The sequence below is a fragment of the Protopterus annectens genome, chromosome 3.part1 (assembly GCF_019279795.1).
Source record: "Protopterus annectens isolate FY-2018-M chromosome 3.part1, PAN1.0, whole genome shotgun sequence".
NCBI classification, from domain to species: Eukaryota; Metazoa; Chordata; order Ceratodontiformes; family Protopteridae; genus Protopterus; species Protopterus annectens.
Window position 1 is genome coordinate 80,618,891 of NC_056732.1, and position 19,501 is coordinate 80,638,391.

General features: G+C 37.6%; 1 protein-coding gene across 1 annotated transcript in view; it reads right to left on the reverse strand.

Moving 5' to 3' along the window:
• Nucleotides 1–19,501, reverse strand: part of LOC122797635 (fer-1-like protein 4) — a 1,984,889-nt gene that overhangs the window by 296,807 nt on the left and 1,668,581 nt on the right. Inside the window, exon 36 of the mRNA XM_044066179.1 lies at nucleotides 14,347–14,445. Coding sequence (XP_043922114.1) covers nucleotides 14,347–14,445 — 99 coding nt within the window. The remainder of the gene's footprint in view (nucleotides 1–14,346; nucleotides 14,446–19,501) is intronic.

Genomic DNA, 19,501 nt, shown 5'->3' on the forward strand with positions numbered 1-19,501 from the left:
ACCTAATTCTTTAGTTGTCATTTAAGATCTGAGGTACTCAGAGGGACTGATGCATTATGGTTATATGGTTATGGGAGGGAAATTCTTAAGTGGCTCAAGGCTGGAGCACTAGTGCTGCTGCATTAGATCTGACAAGTGAATCGAGGACCCATATTTCATATTGGATGGCCATGAATGAAAGTATAACTTTGTTTAACAATTATTCAAGATGGTTACACGTGCAATGCTACTCTCAAGGAACAATTATTTTAAGTCTATCAATATAAAACTACATTTTAACTTCTGTTTAGCAAGGTCACTGAAGCAGTCCTGCTCCCTTTGGACAGGATTTGTAGAGCCGTTCACATCAGTACTTCTTCAGTATGGGTTGTGCTATTGTTGATATAGTTTCAGGTAAGTATTTTATTATACAAACATACTTAGTACAGGGCTCACTGTGGCATGCATTTATATGGCTTTCCATCCATTGAATGTTGGCCAGATGATCAGGTTCTAACTGTTTGAGCGCATTTGTTCCAAGTGATTATTGCTTGTCGTCCTTCTAGTTGTAATGCAGGCTGTGCATTTCTGGATGAGACTGCTATATTGTTTACAGATTTCCTCCTTTCCCCCAGTTCTATGATCACGGAGTTACTATGTATAAGTAAATAGTGGCGTTGGGGTGAGTAGGTTGCGGGAAACCGAAGTCCCCCACATGAGAGGTGTAAGGGGTATGTTGCCCTTCAAAAAGATATTTTCAGGAAATTTAGTAGCAGATATTTACCTTCCCATCTACTCATCCAGCCCCATGTTATCTCTAGCTGTTCCCTGGTTTCTCCCTGTGACCAACCCATAGATCCCCATCTGCTCCTTACTGGACTCCCCTGGACATACTGCTTTGCAGGAAAAGCCTTTGGATTACTTATAAAGTTAGGCACAGAGCACAGATTGTAAAACTTGGGAATGAGGGATAAAATGTAATGTTGCAGACATGGAATTGGGAGTCATCATTTATCTGGGGCCCATCATAGTCCATAGCTTCTGAAAACAGCTAGTGGAATGCTGTCAGGATATTTTTGGTAGATCATATAATTTTGAAGAGGTGACCTATAGGGTTTTGATTTACCCAAGAGGTTGCAAAGGCAACAAGTTCCCCATACTCTACCTTGAGGATAGCAGAGCTGGCCTTTGGCCACTTCATCCTATTATGCCCTTGACAACTCTACCAGCATTTTGAGTCTCTTCTGTAACTTGGATCCCTGGCAGTGCAGAGGGATGCTCTGCCTGTGTACCATCAAACTGACTATTTATTTATTTATTTATTGCCATTTGTTTACCAGAAAGGTCTGACTGGGCCAACTGTGCCAATTTTCAGTGGAAGCCTGAGGAGAAAAGCTCCGTTTACTATACAGTACAAAAAAGAAAAGGAGACATTTCATACAAGCAAATTTACATACAATATACATACAATATGGCTTCAACAAAAGCATGTCTAAGGTTACATACGATTTAGCTTTGCGTTAAATACAAGTAGTTTTATACAAGTAAGAAGGTAGCAATACTACTTGCTGAGGTAAGCATAATACATTGTCTGGAAAGTTTGAGTGGGATTGTTATAGTTTTGTATATAAATTAGTATTTAACCATGTGTTACATATAAGTGAGAAAGAACTATATCTAGAGGGAGGATTAAGAAGTAACAGATTAGCTAACAGAAGCTTTGTAAGTGAAGAAGGGTATCTAAAGGAGCCGAATGGTAGTGGTGCATACTGGGTAGATGACAGGAAGGTAGCAGAAAGGTTAGACTCAAGGTGGGTGTAAGAGGATGGGAGAAGGAGAGATCAGGAAGAGGGCTTTGAATATGTAATCAATAGATGTGGGGAGAAATGGCCTCATAAGTAGTAGTAGTAGTAGTAGTAATAGATAATATAGTATTATGGTAGGTTAGAGAAAGAGGAATTTCTGTACAGAATCTCGGCCTGGGTTAGAGCAAGAGCAAGGTATTAGGGGACATGTTTGGCAGGTGCCAATGGGTGGTATTCCAATACTGCCATTTAGCAATGAATGCTTATACTGTATTTATGGTCAAGGCTGAAGCTCTTCATCTGTAGGTATTGTATATGTAGCAAACAGTTTGTTAGCTTCTTCCTCAACTTGGAGAGAGGACCTCAAAGTTGAGGTACATCAGATTGTGGAACTACACTAGCTAAGTACAGATCTACCACCACAGAAAATATTTTAAACAAGTAGATGATTACTGAACCTTAAATTGCAAAAGTAGAACTGCTAAATAACCTTTCACTTGAGCAAACAGCCTCTTGATCCCAGTGCAAAGAGAAAAGAAAAAAAGTAAATCGCTTACAAGAGCCTTAGACCAATGGAAATTCACAAATGTTCACTGCAGTTGTAACAGCATTGTCACATCCTGCTGGGCTCAGTATAGTACAATCTGTTTGTATTTGTTTGAACATAATGACTGTGGGCATAGGCAGCACATCTGTTACACACAATTAAATGAGGGCAATCACTGCTTACCAGTATATGCTATACAGATAAGGAAGGAAGGAAAAGCATTTTAGCCTTATGGAATGAATAGTGAAGGTTGCTAGAAATCTGTGCTTAATTACTGATTAATTGGAGACTTTTGATTTGCATACTTCTAAATGTTTAATGTTTTAGGTGTTTTGATTATTTATTTGGCTGATACTGTATTTAATGATTGTTGCTATGATATTTGACTTTTTCCCTCCACAGATGGTGTTAGCAGAAGTGCCAGAGAAAAAAACTACATGCAATTGTTAATATTTTTTTTGTTTGTTAGTTTTATAGCATTGGCAGTATGTATGAAGCAGATAAACTAGACCTCACTGATAATCGACCTCAACTCACTGGAAGACAATGCCTCTGATTTCCCTTTACTCCCCCTTGACCAGAAAAAAATGCAGTTCATTCCATTGCATTCCACACTCAAACCTTTAAATAATGAATGAGTAAAATTACTTTTTGTTTGAAACACCATTATTAAACTACCACTTAAGACACAGGCGAACATACGTTAACAGAAAAGAAAACAAATCATTTCAACATTTTCCATTTAAATATAATATACATCACATCTAATTTTTTTGCTACTATCATCAGTCTAACATTAGAAACAGTTGCTGAATTCCTGCCTTACCTTAAACCTCATGAATCCTCCTCCCAAACATCATTCTGCATGCATTGTCCCTACAATTCCCACGTATTTATATGTAATTTGCTGTTTCCCTTTTCTAAAGATCCATCTTCCAGTTCTTTTATCTTTTTTATAATATTCAATACATGAACTACAGTTGGTGTAGATTTTGATTTCCATTTTCTAGTAATAGGTTTTTTGATAGCTAATATAATTAAATTTAATAAGGCCTTACTATATCTAAACAATTCAGATACTGTCTCCCAGCTAAAAAGAATCCTTTCCTTACTTATAGCCATTTGCTCACTCAGTATTTCTGATAGAGTACTCTACAGGGAATTTTTAAAATCTAACAACTCATTACACTCCCAAAACATATGTTCCCAGTTACCTCTTTCTTTGTCATCACACCTCCAGCATTTGCTAAATACCTGAGAAAAAAAAAATCTTTGAATTCTCCTTGGGGTACACAAATACCTATGCAAACACTTCCAAGCAGACCCTAAACTTTCTGGATTTAGTTGCATACTTGGGAACCATACATATATTTTCCCATTGTTTTCTCACAAATTGCTTTTCCATTCTCTCTTCCCAATCTTTACTAGCCTCTCTGATTGATTCTTATAGTTGTCATGCAATATTTATATGCCCTACTAATTATCCATTTTTTAACAGCTGCATCTGTTCTAGATTCAACTAAAAACTCTACCAGAGCAGGTCTTTCACTTAAAATTCCCCTATCCCTTTCTGTTTGCCTGTACTCTGAGATCAAGCCCTGGTAGGGAAGGCAGTCTCTAGCCTGCAGTTCAAATGCCTTCTTGGCCTCATCTCACTATTACCTTTCCTGCTTGAGTTATTTGGTCCCAAAATCTTGGTTCCTTTGCCAGGTTTCTTCAGTACATAGCAACTCCCTCTTGCCTCTTTTCTGTACCCCTACTTGCAATCAGCCCTATTAGAAAAAAATCTCCTTTCTCCATTCTCATATTGGCTTAGTGAGCACAACTACTTTTTGTTCCAGTGTTTGCTACTTACAACAAACAATGACCCAGGTCTTACTGACAGTATCACTCAGGTTATTATAGTCTCTTGTGAAGAAACACATAAATAAAACCTCTGCCATCAAAAAAATTGTTTATTATTCATAGGTATGGACTTCATTAAGCTGACACTAACTTGCTAAGCAGTGTTAGTATTTCAGCTAAAAGCCTTTGACAAAACATATGATGGTCAAAGCAACTGCAAAGTCTGTAATCGACATCAGAAACAATTATGTTTCTTTTTTAAAGCATGCAAGACTGTACAGCAGTGTACTTACTCAACATAAACATATATTCATTTCAAACTAGAACTCAAGCAATAATTTTCTGATATGCGCTTAATCTCTATTTAGGATTATAGGGCTGCCAGAGTATGTCCTTACAAACACTTGGTGCAAAGCAGAGACAGTCATAAAGAAACCACACACACACACATACACACACACACACACACACACACACACACACACACACACACACACACACACACACACACACACACACACACACACACACACACACACACACACACACACACACACACTCTCTCTCTCTCTCTCAGCATACATTAATAGTGGGAGATGATCACGAGTAGGTAGCTAAGCGTCTCCACTAATACCATGTTTGTCTCTTTCTGAAACTAACTGCTATTTTGCATATATTCTTGTATTATTTTTCTCAGATATGCTGTATCTTGTTCATAGAGAGATGCATTTTAATGTTTCCTTTTTAGCTTTTCAGCTTTATTATGCCCCTTGACTGGATGAGCCCATGTTTACAAAAAGATGCTGCACAAATGTTTTCAAATTAAATTATTGTGCAAGACAGTTTTATTAATGGTCCACATGACCCCACCAAATCAATGGTTCCACATTACCAACACACAGTTGACGAACTCATTCCCTAATATGGGCAAGAGCTAAGCTCACCCCGAGGCTGGTTGAGAGGTTTACAGCTTATTTGTTCTCTGTCTGGGACACAGATCAGTTGGCCCATTAATTCCATTAGTGTAGGTGTCAAGTGATAGAGAATGACCAGTGCCTACCTGCATCTAACCTTCATGTGATGGCAGGTGATAGAACAAACTGTCACTATCGAAAGATTCACCATCTGCATGCCTCTGCATAATCCAAGAAGAAACTTCATGACAATGAGGTGCACATCCCAATGTCTCCCATAGCTGCATTCTGACAATTCACCAGTAGGGGCCAGTAGTACAGCAGGACTAGTCTCCTCCCTCCCTCTCCCAATTGGTGAGGTGACAGCAGCCTTTCACTCCTACTGTACCTGCCCAATCCTTCCAGAGCCTGGGCCACTAATTAAATTCAGGCTGTATGGGTATAGTCAGAAACCATTTTTTGTGTGACAAACTCTCCACAAAGGTAACATTACAATTAAAACTCTGTTATAGACTCTCGCACTTACTCTCCCATCTAGCACCTATGGCATTAGATAAAAATGCCCTAATTCCCAAACTTGAATATGTCTTACCCCTTATTGCTCTTCACTTAAAAAAAACCCAGAAATTCTATGAAGAGCAGAAAATAAAATACTGATGTTTGCCCTCATTGCTGATAGGAATAGCCATTACTACATGTTATATGAAAAATCTAAATGGCTACCAATTACTTAAAAGCTACTTATCTAATGAGTACACTAATATATAAAATTCGTATGCAAGGCTGCTGCCTCTTTTTAAAAGAATACCCCAAATTAGTGATCAAAGCTAATTCTTTAGGAGCCAAGAAATTTGGTCAGACCCAAATTCAAACTGCCAATTAAAGAAAAAGTATTTTCAAAATGGGGACAGCTAAATGGATTTGACTACTAAATGAAAGGAAAAAAAGCCAAAAAAAAAAAAAACAATGAAACACTCCAAACCTTAAAAACATCTTAGACTTCACTTGCAAAATGAATTAAAATGCAACTGCTTTTGTAACACTGGATAATTTTGTCATTTGTCTTGGGACTGATATCAAACTTGCTACACTATATTCTGATGTATAATTTGCACTATCTTTATTGCATTTATAAACTAATACTTTGCATACAAAATTATTTACACACTCTTTATTATTTATGTAAACTGATACTTTGCAAACCAAATTTTATCTGATCTCTAGTGTATAATTGCGAGCATGGCTGACCTATCCAATTATCAAATTGGAAATAAATATTTGAATGGCAGTAGCCATTTTTAAATGCCTTGTTATCCTATGTATTGTAACAGGAATGCTTAAAAATAGCTGATATTCATAAGAATTTCTCGTGTCATTAGGAAAGGGTTCTTGTTTCTAACTTAAGAAATAGGTCTTTGAATGACATTACTCCCCTTTTTATGTATTTTACTAATTGTCCTCATCATACATTATAACATGTAAGCACCAGCACATGGTCATTTTCTACCAAGATTTATAAAAATAAACATTTTCAATAAATAGAGTAGCCATTGTAACCAAAACATTCTATATTTACCATACCCTAGCAGACTGCTATTACCTCCTTTTGCAATATTAAATATATATTAGTATAGAGTAAATGTTACTAAACATTATGAAAAAACCCCATAAAATCCTACATACATCAAGACACAATAAATATAAAACAACACAGAAATAAAGAAAACAAATGATAATATGCTCTCATATATAATAAACATTAAGAAGTCCATCCTATAATGTACAATACAGCATATAATTTATTTATTTATTTACATTTGTCGACCGGGAGTGTCCGACTGGACGTAGGTCCATTTTCAGCAGAGGCCCGGGGAGAAAAGCTCCACAATAAAAATATGCAGATAGTAGTTACATTGGATTTACATAGCAATTAACAATTTGATCAACATAGCAATTAAAAATTACAAACATAGTTACAGATGAAGAACACAGTACATCAGTAAACAACTAGAATCTTTATCATCTGCAAAGTACATAAGAGACATTAACAATTGTTACATGAAGAAGTTCCTGCTGTATTATAAGTAGTTAGGCTTATGAGCATCCGAGCTTGCTATAATCAAGGTAGTTAGTGGGGTGGAAAGAAAGGTAGTGGGTGGATGGGGTGGGTGATATTAGAGGGGTAGTTGCAAGGGTATAGCCAGCATGGTGCACTTTTAGTAAAGTTTCAAAGTGGGTGTATGATGGCACAAAGGTAATTGTGGGTGGGAGGGAGTTCCATAATTTGGCTATGGCGCAAGAGAATAGTGCTTCTCCAGCAGAGTTATTGGCTTTAGTGACCTGTAAGTGATTTTTGTTGCTGGATCTTAGTGGTCTGGTAGTGCAATAGGGTTGGAGTAGATTCTGGAGGGATGGGACTTTTAGTGAATGGTTTACTAGTTTGTCGAGTGCGAGTTGATACCATTGAAGGAGGTAAGGCAGTTCAAGCCAGCCCAATTCAGCAAGTGAGAGACAGTGGTGACTATGGTAGGATGCCCCTGTGGCGAATTTGGCGATTTTGTTGTAGCAGGTCTCAAGCTTGTTTAGATTGCATTGCCTTAGGTTGGTATATATTGGAGAGGCATAAAGTAGGGTGGAGATAAGGTGGGAATTTGCTATTGAAATCTTTGCTGCTTTGGTGAGAAGTTGCTTATTTCTGTATAATGCTCCTAGTTTTTTGTGGACTTTTTTTATGGTCATGGATATGTGAATGTCAAATTTTAGTTTATTTTCTATTTCCTCTCCTAGCAATTTGGTGTGTTCAGTTGGGTATATAGTTGTGTTGTCTTTTGCTGTGATGTTAAAGTGAGAGTTGTTTTGAGTATGTTTGGTGGGTTGGAAGATGAGTAGTTTAGTTTTGTTTGGGTTAAGTATTAATTGGGCATTGGATAATCAAGTTTCAACAGAGGAAAAGTCTTCCTGTGTGACTTTTTTGCAGTTTGGTAGGGACTGGGCTGAGCAGATGATGGTTGAGTCATCTGCGTATTGTATGAGTGTGCCATGTTTGGTGGCAGAGGCTAGATTATTGGTGAAAATAGAGAAGAGTAGGGGTCCAAGGATGGATCCTTGGGGAACCCCTATAGAGACAGGTAGTTGAGGAGATATGTCATTCTGCCATACAATGGATTGTTGGCGGTCAGACAGGTAACTCTGAAACCAGTTGGTGAATGATTGAGAGAAGGATAGGTTATTGAGGACAGAGACGAGTTGCTTGTGTGGGGCCATGTTGAATGCTTTAGATAGGTCTAAGAAAGTAGCAGAGGAGAGATAGCCATTGTTTTTATGCTGAAGGATAGTGTTAGTAAAGGAGAGCAAGGCCGTGGTGGTGCTATGGTTTGGTCGGAAACCATATTGAGTATTGGAAAGGAGGTTGTTAGTAAAGAAGTGGTCTGAGACCTGAGAGTGAATGCATCTCTCTAGTATTTTGGAGAGTGGAGAGAGAATAGCTATGGGGTGGTAATTGGTTAGTTCTGTGGAGGGGCCGCCTTTGTGGAGGGGAATTATATGTGATACTTTCCATAGTGTGGGAACGTAACTTTCTGGCAGAGATCGGTTAATCAAGATGGATACCGGGTAGGCTAGAGCATCAGCTGCGATTTGTAGGTATTCACTTGGGAGGTTGTCTGCTGCTAATTTGGTGGGCTTAAGTTTAGTTAAGAGTTTTTTTATGTTGGAGGTAGGAACAGGAGAAAAAGAGAAGACAGTGGGAAGATTACTAGCTGAAGGTGTGGGTTGGAGGGGAGGGGGGTTGTGTTGTCTAGATAGTGATAGTATGGTTTGTGTGAAGTGTGTGTTGAATGAGATAGCAATATTTTTGGAGGAGTGAGGGATGTTAGTAGGAGGGGTACTGACTTTACCTGGGTGGAGGATGGAGTTTATGGAGGACCAGAATTGTTTGGGGTTGTGTTGGGAGGAGTCTAGAGCAGACTGGTAGTAATGGAATTTGTCCTGTTTTATTAGCTTTTTGACTCTATTGCGTAGTTGTAGGAATTTCTGTCTAGTTGAGGGAGTTTTGGTTTTGCACCATTGCTCCCAGGCTTTATCCCTGTTTTTCATTTCTGACTTAGTGGTTTTCTGTAGCCATGGAGAGGGTTGTGCTTAGGTTCTGGAAAGTCTTATGGGGGCATGGTAATTAAGGATGTTCAGGAAGGTAGTATTAAAAAATTCAACTGCGTCATCAAGACTGAGGTACTTTAGAGGATGCCAGTTACATTCTTGGAGGGATGAGATGAATGTGAGTGGGTTAAAGTTTTGTTTTTTATGTATCTGACAGTAGATGACAGGTTTAACTTGGTATAGGTGTTTTTTGAGTAGGAATGTTGGGGAGTGATCACTGAGGCTATCCGATAAGCAGCCTGCTATATATGACTGGGTGCTCTTACTGACTAGTATCCAATCCAGGGTAGTGTGCTTGTTAGAGTTTTTATTTATCCTGGTTTGTGACTAGACTAGTTGGGTTAAGCCATGAAGGTTTAGATGATGGGTTGAATGGTTGCCAGAACAGGATTTCCAGTCAATATTAAAATCACCTAAAATTATAGTTTCTTGGGGGAGATAATGGGTAGTCCAGCTGAGGGGGTTTTCTAGTGAAGGGATGTTTTGGCCAGGTGGGAAGTAGCATCCAATTATGTTGATGGTTTTATTTTAGTTTATTTTGAGGTTGGTATATATTATTTCTTCATTGACTATTTGTGGAGCTGATGATTTTAAGATTTGGATGTTTAGATGCTGTTTAAATATTATAGCTATACCACTTCCTTTCTTGTTTAGCAGATCTACTCTTAGTATGCCATAACTGGTAGGGAGGATTTGCTCACTGGTAATGTGAGGTTTTAGCCAGGTTTCTGTCAGGATGACTATATCTGGGGAGTACAAGTCTATGGTGGCATGGAGTTCATGGACCTTGTTGGATACACTTCTAATATTTAGGCTTAGTAGAAGGAGGTCACTTGGCTTTCTTTTGGCTGTGATTTGGGAGAAGTTGTGGTTTGTAGTCTGATTATGAGGAGTGGGGTCGGAGATGGCGGGGCCAGGGTTGGGGTGGATGTCTCAACTTAGGGCTAATTTTGATATGCATGAGGTTATTAGTTTTCTCAGTTTTTGAATGTGTTTGTTTATTAGGGAAACTTTAAGATTGTGCTCTGTGGGTAATAGGTATGGTGGGAGGGTTACTATGTTAAGTTGTAGGGATGCTTTTTTTTTTTGAGTAATATAGTTGATAGCATATGTGGGGGGTGCATAGGGATGGTTCTTGAGTTGGTGGGAGGGGAGCTGAGTGAGGGTGAGAGATGAGTGGTGGTGTGAGTAGTATTACATTGGTAGTGGTTGAGTGGGGGAATGATGGAGTTTTGGTAGGATGTAAGATATGTAAGGAGAGTGCATGCAGTGAGCATAGGTATGGTATGTTTATACATGTTCGCTGAGGAGGAGGGATAGTAGTGAGAAGATGGAGGAGGTAGTGTTGGGTGTAGTGCCATGGTTGGCTGTTGGAAAGATGGGAGGGGTTTGCGTGTGTAATAAAGGTAACATATGTTAGAGGATAGATACCTTAGTCCATGAAACTAGTACATAGAAAACCCCTACATTACTCATTCTATCAGAAGGGGATCAGAAACAGAGATGAAGAATCTGTTTTACAGTACTTGCAACAAACTCCTTGGATAGCACACGATTATTTAAGAATTGTCGGTATGACAGGGAATTAGAAAAATTATGATTATTACAACTCTTCCTCTGCAAGCAGATCATTTGGTCCATCTCTGCAGCCAGCCCTTTGGTACATCAGAACAAAAGAAAAACACTCTTCTTTTAACTGTAGCAACTGCATTTGTAGCAAGCAGTTGCTACATTTTACGCCACACATGCGTTAGTCATAAACATGCTCGTTTCTTTTATGCTACAGCAAACTACTTGCTGTATTGATCAAGCAGATGTTACAGTTTATGGCATACATAGAACACTAAGCACTTCATTCTACAAATCTAAAGGAAAAAATCTTTTTTTTTATTTTAAACTGCATCAACTGCAGCAAATAGTTGTTACAGTTTATGCCACACATGGAGCTCTATAATTCTTCAGTTCAAAGAAAAAAAAAGCTTCTTCCCTTTTAAACTGTAGCAAGCTGTAAGCAGGTATGACACACATGGAGTTCTAAGACCTTCATTTCTACAGTTCTAAAAAAGCTTTTCTTTAGTTTTATACTGCAGCAAGCAGTTGTTATAGTTTGTGCCACACACGGAGCACTGCAGGACTTCAGATATAAGAAAAAAAAAAAAAAAAGAAAACAATTTCTTTCATTTTAAACTGTGGTAAACTGCTTGCAGCTGCTACAGTTTATTCCATACAGATTGCTAAGCACTTCAGCTCTGACCATAAATGCAACACAAACATATATTTCTGATTTCTGGTAATGTACTCCACAGCACTAAAAACTGGTTGGCATCTGCTAAGCACACCCCTTCAACACTTTGCTGCTGAGGCAGCTGCCCCTTTCACTCTTTTCTAGCTACATTACTGGAACTGAGCTCTGTGCAGAGAATGTCAGTAAGAAAATCTGTGCTACTCAGAGATAATCAGACAACAAAACATGGCCCTCTTTAGTGCTCAAGTTATACAAACAGAGCTAGATTAAGCAGGTCTGAATCTAGTCTATGCTACAGCAAACAAAGTGCACCAATTTCAGAAAAAAACAGTTCACATAAGCAGGCAAAATAAGCCTTCAACCAGCAACTCCTAGCTCAGAAGGGCAGAAGCTACCCTCTCCTCCCACAAGAGTGTAGACTATAAACTTTATTAATGTAAAATAACTGGCTTGAAGCCTGAGTGCTTAAACCAAAACTGACACTTTTAGAATAACTGGCACACTAAGCCTTAAACCAACAAATCCCAACTTTGAAGGATGTAAGCTACCTCTCCTGCCAAACGAGTGTAGACCACAAACCTTCATAATGTACCCTCCTCTATGCCTCACCTATTCTCACCAACCTTAGAAAAGCAGACCTAGCTAAGCTTGCCTCTTGCTATAACAAAATAGCTAGATTTGTCCCTGACTCCCCATTTAGATCTCACCACTGCTCATCCTTGAAGCTGCTCAACTGGCTGAAACTTCCTCAACATCTGCATTACAACCAATTCTCTGTGGCCCATAAAATTTTATATCAGCCAGAAAAAAAACCTGCATTGCAAAGCCTACTTCACCTCAAAACCAATAACAGAACTCTTTGCTCCAGTAACAAACTTATTCTCACAGTAACTAAGTCAAATAATACAGCAGGTGAAGCCCTATTTTCTAATTATGTATCCAAAATATGGAACACTCTACCCTATAGCATAACTACTATCACTTCCTTCATACAGTTCAAAAAAGCATTAAGACTGCATCTCACTAATAACTGGCTATGCTCTTGCACTTCACCAGGCTAGACCCTCCACTATGTTAGACCCTCCACCACCTTAACTATCTCACACCTCAAGGTGAACGGATAGGTCTAGATTCTATTACTGGATAAATGCATGCAATATAATAAAAATAGATTGTTGTTATAGCTTAGACCACCAACAACCTTTAAGAAGATGTTGGTTTATACATGACTCTCTCCAGCAATGACTGAGGTTGTTATATATCTCTTTAGACTAATGAATCTTTTACTGTAAGATTTCTCTGTTTTCACTAATTGTGGCTGCTGTGTATGAATATACTACTAGTAATTAAGACTCACTGTATTTTTGTATCTAAATATACTTTGTAAACTTTGTAGTTATGTTATTCATATGCGTGAAGCTTTTCTCTTCCAGTCCTCCACTGAAAATGGACCTGTGTCCAGTGGACTATCCTGGTTAACAAATGTAAAATAAATAAATAATAAAAATATGTAAAACAACTGGCCTGAAGACCAAGTGCTTAAACCAAAATGCTTAGAAAATAACACAATTTACTGGCAGCAATAAATGGAGCAGAATAAATGCAATTGAACACTTTTAAGAACAAGCAGCAAAAACAATAAAGTAATAAAGTAGAAAAACACAAATACAGTAAAAGCAGCTGAATAAAGTGCAGTGTTTAGGTTAAGTGGGGAAGGAGGAAATAGAAGATAATTCAAGTTTGAGAAACTAAGGGGGTGGGCCTTCCCAAATGATCTCGCTGTACTCAGTAGAATGCGCTGATGAGATGGGACTGGGAGGAGTGTCCAAAATATGATTTATAGTAGGGGTGGGCAACTCAAAAGCCACCAAATTTAAGAACACAACATTTGGGCAGGTGAGGGAAAAAATGCAGCCAGATATTAGCAATATTCAGGCAGAGTACAGCAATTAGGCCAAGCAAACACTTCAGCACAATAGAATTATTTCTAACTAAAATAGCAATGCTGTTTCTCAGCTCCTGTCACTAATTAGCTGATGTTATTCATTGTTTGGAAAGGAATTCCTTGCTAACTTTTTAACTGACCCTAGCCAAGAACTCTTAAAACTCCAATAGATCAGAAAACTTAAAATGAAATAAATGTAATACAAGAATAAGGTGCAAAACAGAAGTGATAAAACCTTAAATGAAAAGCTTCAATTCAAAATAAAATGCAGCCAGAGATCAGAAATATTCAGGCAGAGTACAGCAAGCAGGCCAAACAAACACTTCAGCTAAACAGAGTTATTTCTAACTAAAAGAGCAATGCTGTTTCTTAGCTCCTTCCACTAATTAGCTGATGTTATTCATTGTTTGGAAAGGAATTCTTTGCTAACTTTTCAACTGAGCCAAGCCAAGAACTCTTAAAACTCCAACAGAACAGAAAACTTAAAACAAATGTAATACAAGAATAAGGTGCAAATAGAAGTGATAAAACCTTAAATGAAAAGCTTCAATTCAAAATAAAATGCAGCCAGATATCAACAATATTTAGGCAGAGTACAGCAAGCAGGCCAAACAAACACTATATATATATATATATATATATATATATATATATATATATATATATATATATAAAATATATAAAATATATGTTAATATGTATAAATTTTAATACTTTCATTTAAATCCAATACCACATTTAAATGTTTATTTTTGAAAATATTGTTAATAATAATCCTATGTTTACTTCTTTTATAATTCAGATAATACATAAAAAATAAAGAATGGAATACTGCACTACAGAAGTCAATAACTACATATTAAAAACATGTTTTATCCTTAATGTTCAGAAATTATTATTCTTTTACTCACCCTTTCACATAGATGTCACTAGACTTTTGACCTGTCATTGGATTGACATCATCCAAAATGACATTCTCAGTATTCCATATTGTTACTCTCAATTCATAACTAAAGACAAGAGACAAAGAAGGCAGAAAATATACATTTTATTTTCAAATAGTACACAAAATAGTTTACCTTTATATTTCCTGTGTTAAAAATTGAATATCATTATTCCAGTGATCTCTAATGAATATAATTTACTTAACCTCCTGGTGATGACATACTTTTGATCTATCCCTAATTTTGCAAAACATCTCCAATTTTGTTTCATATTTATGCTCTGTCTCTCATTCACTTTTCTGACTTTCTGATAAATTAGTTAGGATTTTGGCCAATCATTTATGTTAGACTTGAGTTTCATGCTTCTTATTAATCAGAAAATGTATGTTGATGTAAAGTCTGCTGCTCTATTTACTTTTAAGTAAATTAGAGTAATATTTAAAAACGTTCCTGATTTTGTGGCCTTTGTCCCTCCACATAGCTCTCAACCTCTTAGCTCAAGAAGTATGGACAAATCCAAAAATACTGGGGGGAATAAAGGCCTAATATCATGGACTAGATTTTGAATATTGCTCATCTAAACTTAGCATCTTGCAGTAAAGGACATGGCCAAAGTTTGTGTTCATCTGTCTCTGTAGAGGTAAGTGCTGGAGAGATTAGTGGCAGGAAGTATTCAGTGTGTGTGTGTGTGTGTGTGTGTGTGTGTGTGTGTGTGTGTGTGTGTGTGTGTGCATGTGAGGGGTTGCATGCATGACTGCATGTGTGATTGCGTGTGTCCTTGTCTGCTTGGGAGATAGCAGGAGATGGATTAGTTAGAAGGTAGGTTAGACAGGTGTGTGTGCGTGCAGGCCCGTATGTGTGTGTGTGTGTGTGTGTGTGTGAGAGTGTGTGCATGTGAGGAGTTGTACATGTGAGTGCATGTGTGATTGTGTGTGTCTGCTTGGGAGATAGCAGTAGAGAGATTAATTACTGGGAAGATTAGATAGGTGTGTGTGTGTGCATGTGTACATATATGTGTATGTGCTTGTATATACAGTCTGTATGTGTGTGTGTGTGTGTGTGTGTGTGTGTGTGTGTGTGTGTGTGTGCATGTGAGGGGTTGAATGCATGACTGCATGTGTGATTGTGTGTGTCCTTGTCTGCTTGGGAGATAGCAGGAGATGGATTAGTTAGAAGGTAGGTTAGACAGGTGTGTGTGCGTGCATGCCCGTGTGTGTGTGTGTGTGTGTGTGTGTGTGTGTGTGTGTGTGTGTGTGTGTGTGTGTGTGTGCATGTGAGGAGTTGTACATGTGAGTGCATGTGTGATTGTGTGTGTCTTTGTCTGCTTGGGAGATAGCAGTAGAGAGATTAATTACTGGGAAGATTAGATAGGTGTGTGTGTGTGTGTGTGTGTGTGTGTGTGTGTGTGTGTGTGTGTGCACGTGTACATATATGTATATGTGCTTGTATATACAGTGTGTGTGTGTGTGTGTGTGTGTGTGTGTGTGTGTGTGTGTGTGTGTGTGTGTGTGTGTGTGTGTGTGTGTATGTGTGCGCACACGTGCTTGCATGCTTATGTGTGTGTGTGTGGGGGGGGGGCTGGGGGGCATGGTTGTCATACTTCCACATACCCATAGATTAATGAGCAGAGACTGTAACATTGTGTGGAGGGAACCACTAGTCACCAGGGATAACTCATGAAGTATGTTCCTGGACAGAATTTAAACAAAACTGGGACTGAAGGTGGGGGAGGTACCACTAGCCACCAGGGATACCTCATTAAACTTATGCCTGAGTATCACTTAAACAAAATATATATCAGTGCTTGGGGAAACCACTAGCTGCAAGGGTAAGTTTTTACTATATGCCATAAAAGCACACAGGGTCAAGGGCAACAGTAGACAACAGGGATTACTCTGCAGAATGTGCCTGAAAGACACTTAAACATAATGTGGGTCAGGGGAACTATAGACATCAGGGGTACTCAATATTATGAAAAAAATATATAATGTGGTGTGGAGAACCATTAGGGACCAAGGATAAATAACATTTAAAAGACACCAAAAAAGGACGTCAACCCTGTACCCCCCACAAAGAGGATTAATACTTTGCTTCACCACTAAATAAAAGGAATCTATGGTTAAAATTGTATAAATGAAAAAAAAAAATCATGTACAAAGGCACTGGTAAGCTAGTGCAGCAATTTCTTTAACGTTGATTGAGGATTTCTTGCATTATGCATTGCTTGCAACAGTTCCCGATTTACACGGGAGAGGGGCAGTGATTGTTAAGCATAGCTCTCTATGTCGTATTGCAAGTCATCAGGACAAAAACCTAACATAATGGTGCATTTACTGAAGGATATGTAGTGTAAAACTCAAATGTCTGGCATCATGTAAACTGGGCCTTTTTTACCACAGCCCTTAATGTGAGTGTCAGGATTCTTTATGATTCCTTAGGTACAAATTTTATGAAAAATAGACCAAAAATATGAGCCAAAAATCTGCACATTCTATGAGATTATGCACACATGAGAGATATGTCCCTCCATTTGTTTTGTCTTTTTTCCTGATTCTTGAGCAAAGACGATGAGTGCCTTACCCCATTAGCAGGACTTGCAGAAGGCCATATCTCATGCATACCCCTTTAGCAGGACTTGCAGAAGGCCATGGCCATATCTCATGCTGACACATGACGGCATTTTTGAATGAATCAGCTGCACTTTGTACCTAATAAAACAAACTTAAGAAGTTCTAATGTAAATACAGTTTTGGTATACTGAAGTGTTTTCCAGGCTTACAATATACCTCCATTATTTTATGGAAGATACAAGAGTAAACAGAGAAAATAAATATAATGTTACTAAAAGCTTAACTTGCTATAACGTTTCACTTTTAGAAGCATCCTAATAAGTCCTAATACATTCATTACCAATGTATCAAAAGCCAGGGCTGTATTGCCTGGTGTTGGCTGTGGCAATTCAGTCCTTAACATTATGTAACACAGAACTGTCTCTCTCTGGGATATGACTAGATCAGCAGTGCTTCAGACTGCACTGGTAGGTATCTTGAAGTTACTGTTAGTATTATCTCTTTACTCATCTGCAACATTTTATTCTAGGATTATTTCATTATAATTTAACATTTAACAACATAGCAATGTTCTCTATCCCCTCATGTGCTCTCTTACGCCTATGTTTATTGTATGTTTGCTAAGCAGGTACTTAAATTGAGCCATGGGGGATGTTTTTTTTTTTTATCCATTGCTCAGATGTACAGCAAAAAAAGTACAGTTGAGAAGCTGTGGCTATCTTGTGCTTATAAATTAGTAATGAATTTCATTTTATTGGCAAGTACAATCATCCCAGAAATACTTAACAGTGTCACTACTCAGCAATAATTTGGATTGGAAAATGTTACTGTATCATAAAAAGGTATTAGACATTCTGTTACTTGTAATTGTGATAGTCACAACAATCAGGAGATGAAAGGTGAGCTATTACAATTCAGTATGATTAAGTACATACTTGTATAATGCTTTCATACTATAATTGAGGAAATGGCTCAGTACATAATCATCTGAAATATTTATTTACAAATACACAGTTACACACATTGTTACAGTACAAATTGTGACTATATCAGATTCAGATCTGGGAGACAGTCAAAGTAAACATAAAAAGTTCACAACCACCAGTCATGTTTGTACTTCTAAGAATCCAACACACACCTTTAAATTTATGGTTATACAGGTTACTCATATGAGTAAAAGGGGGGACATAGTGAATGTCACAGAGTGTAATGAATTACACTGGATTATAGAACTAGCAGCAAATCATCCACCAGGGTTGAATACATGTATACCTTTAAGACTAGCCCTTAGGGAAAGGAGGGCAGTGCGATGATTGGTGGTTGTGTTTTTATATGTATTTAAATAGACTTCATGAATGCTGTTTCACTGTCTGATGAAGGGTTATCCCAAAAGCGATCACAGTTTTATGACTATTTTATCTGTTTTTATGGAATAAACGTTTGCACAGCCTGTTTGGACTCAACTGTTTTCTTGGATTTACAGAAAATAACTGTGTTGAAGGCTTTGGGACCTAAAGAGATTAATCCTACAATTTCTGAAGAAGTATGAAAGAGGGTTTGTAATAATGCTGGCTAACCTTGTTAAATTTTGGGAGGATGGTATAGATCCAAGAGACATGAAAGTAGCAGAGGTGACTAGCTTTAATAGGAGTGAGAGACAGACAGAAGCAAAAACTATTGACCTGCTATTTCGATCTCAGTTGTAGGCAATATTATGGACTCCTTGATTAACAGCAATAAAAGCATTACAACCATTCCTTTAACCATTCCCCTTTCCCCCTTAACACCATGGTGTAAACAGAGATTATGATACCTAATACTGAAACTAAAAAGCTAGAGACAAATCACAATATAAGACCAACTTATTAACACTTTATATAGGCAAACCAAATAATCCACACTATATTAATTAAGAAACTAACTAACTACCAAAATGATTAGCTAACAAAACGATCTGCCACTAGACATCTATCAGAATAAATATTAACAAATATAAACTAAACCACTTTTGACAAAGATCGCTTTCATATCAAATTAATAGTTCATCAGGTTTGTGTGTCAATAACAAATTATAAAATGAATGAACACATTTATAAATCTACAAGTGAAAACCTATGTAGGATGAAAACCAAAAACTATAATTGCTAAGGTAGAAATAGAGTGATAAATGTTAAAAATAATGACTAATGTCATAGGGATCTGTTAAAGTGTGGCATCTATCTAGGAAAACACCTAGTTTGACAGTGTAAAAGTGCACTCAAGAGAAGTGCCGTTTGAAATCAAATGTACCCTTATATGGAGAACCATTAGAAATACACTGTATGGACTCAAACCAGCTTATAACTGTAAGGAAAATAATAATATGGCAGCAACAATGGGGATTGTATCCAATAACCATCAGCAAAATATGAGGAATTATGCTACTGTTGAATTGCTGAGGGTAAAAACTGAATTAAGAATGATATAAGACCAGTTTATACCTCTCAACTGTCCAGATGTTTGCCTCATATTTATGGTCTGTTCCTCATACAATTTGTGGTTATCTGACAAAT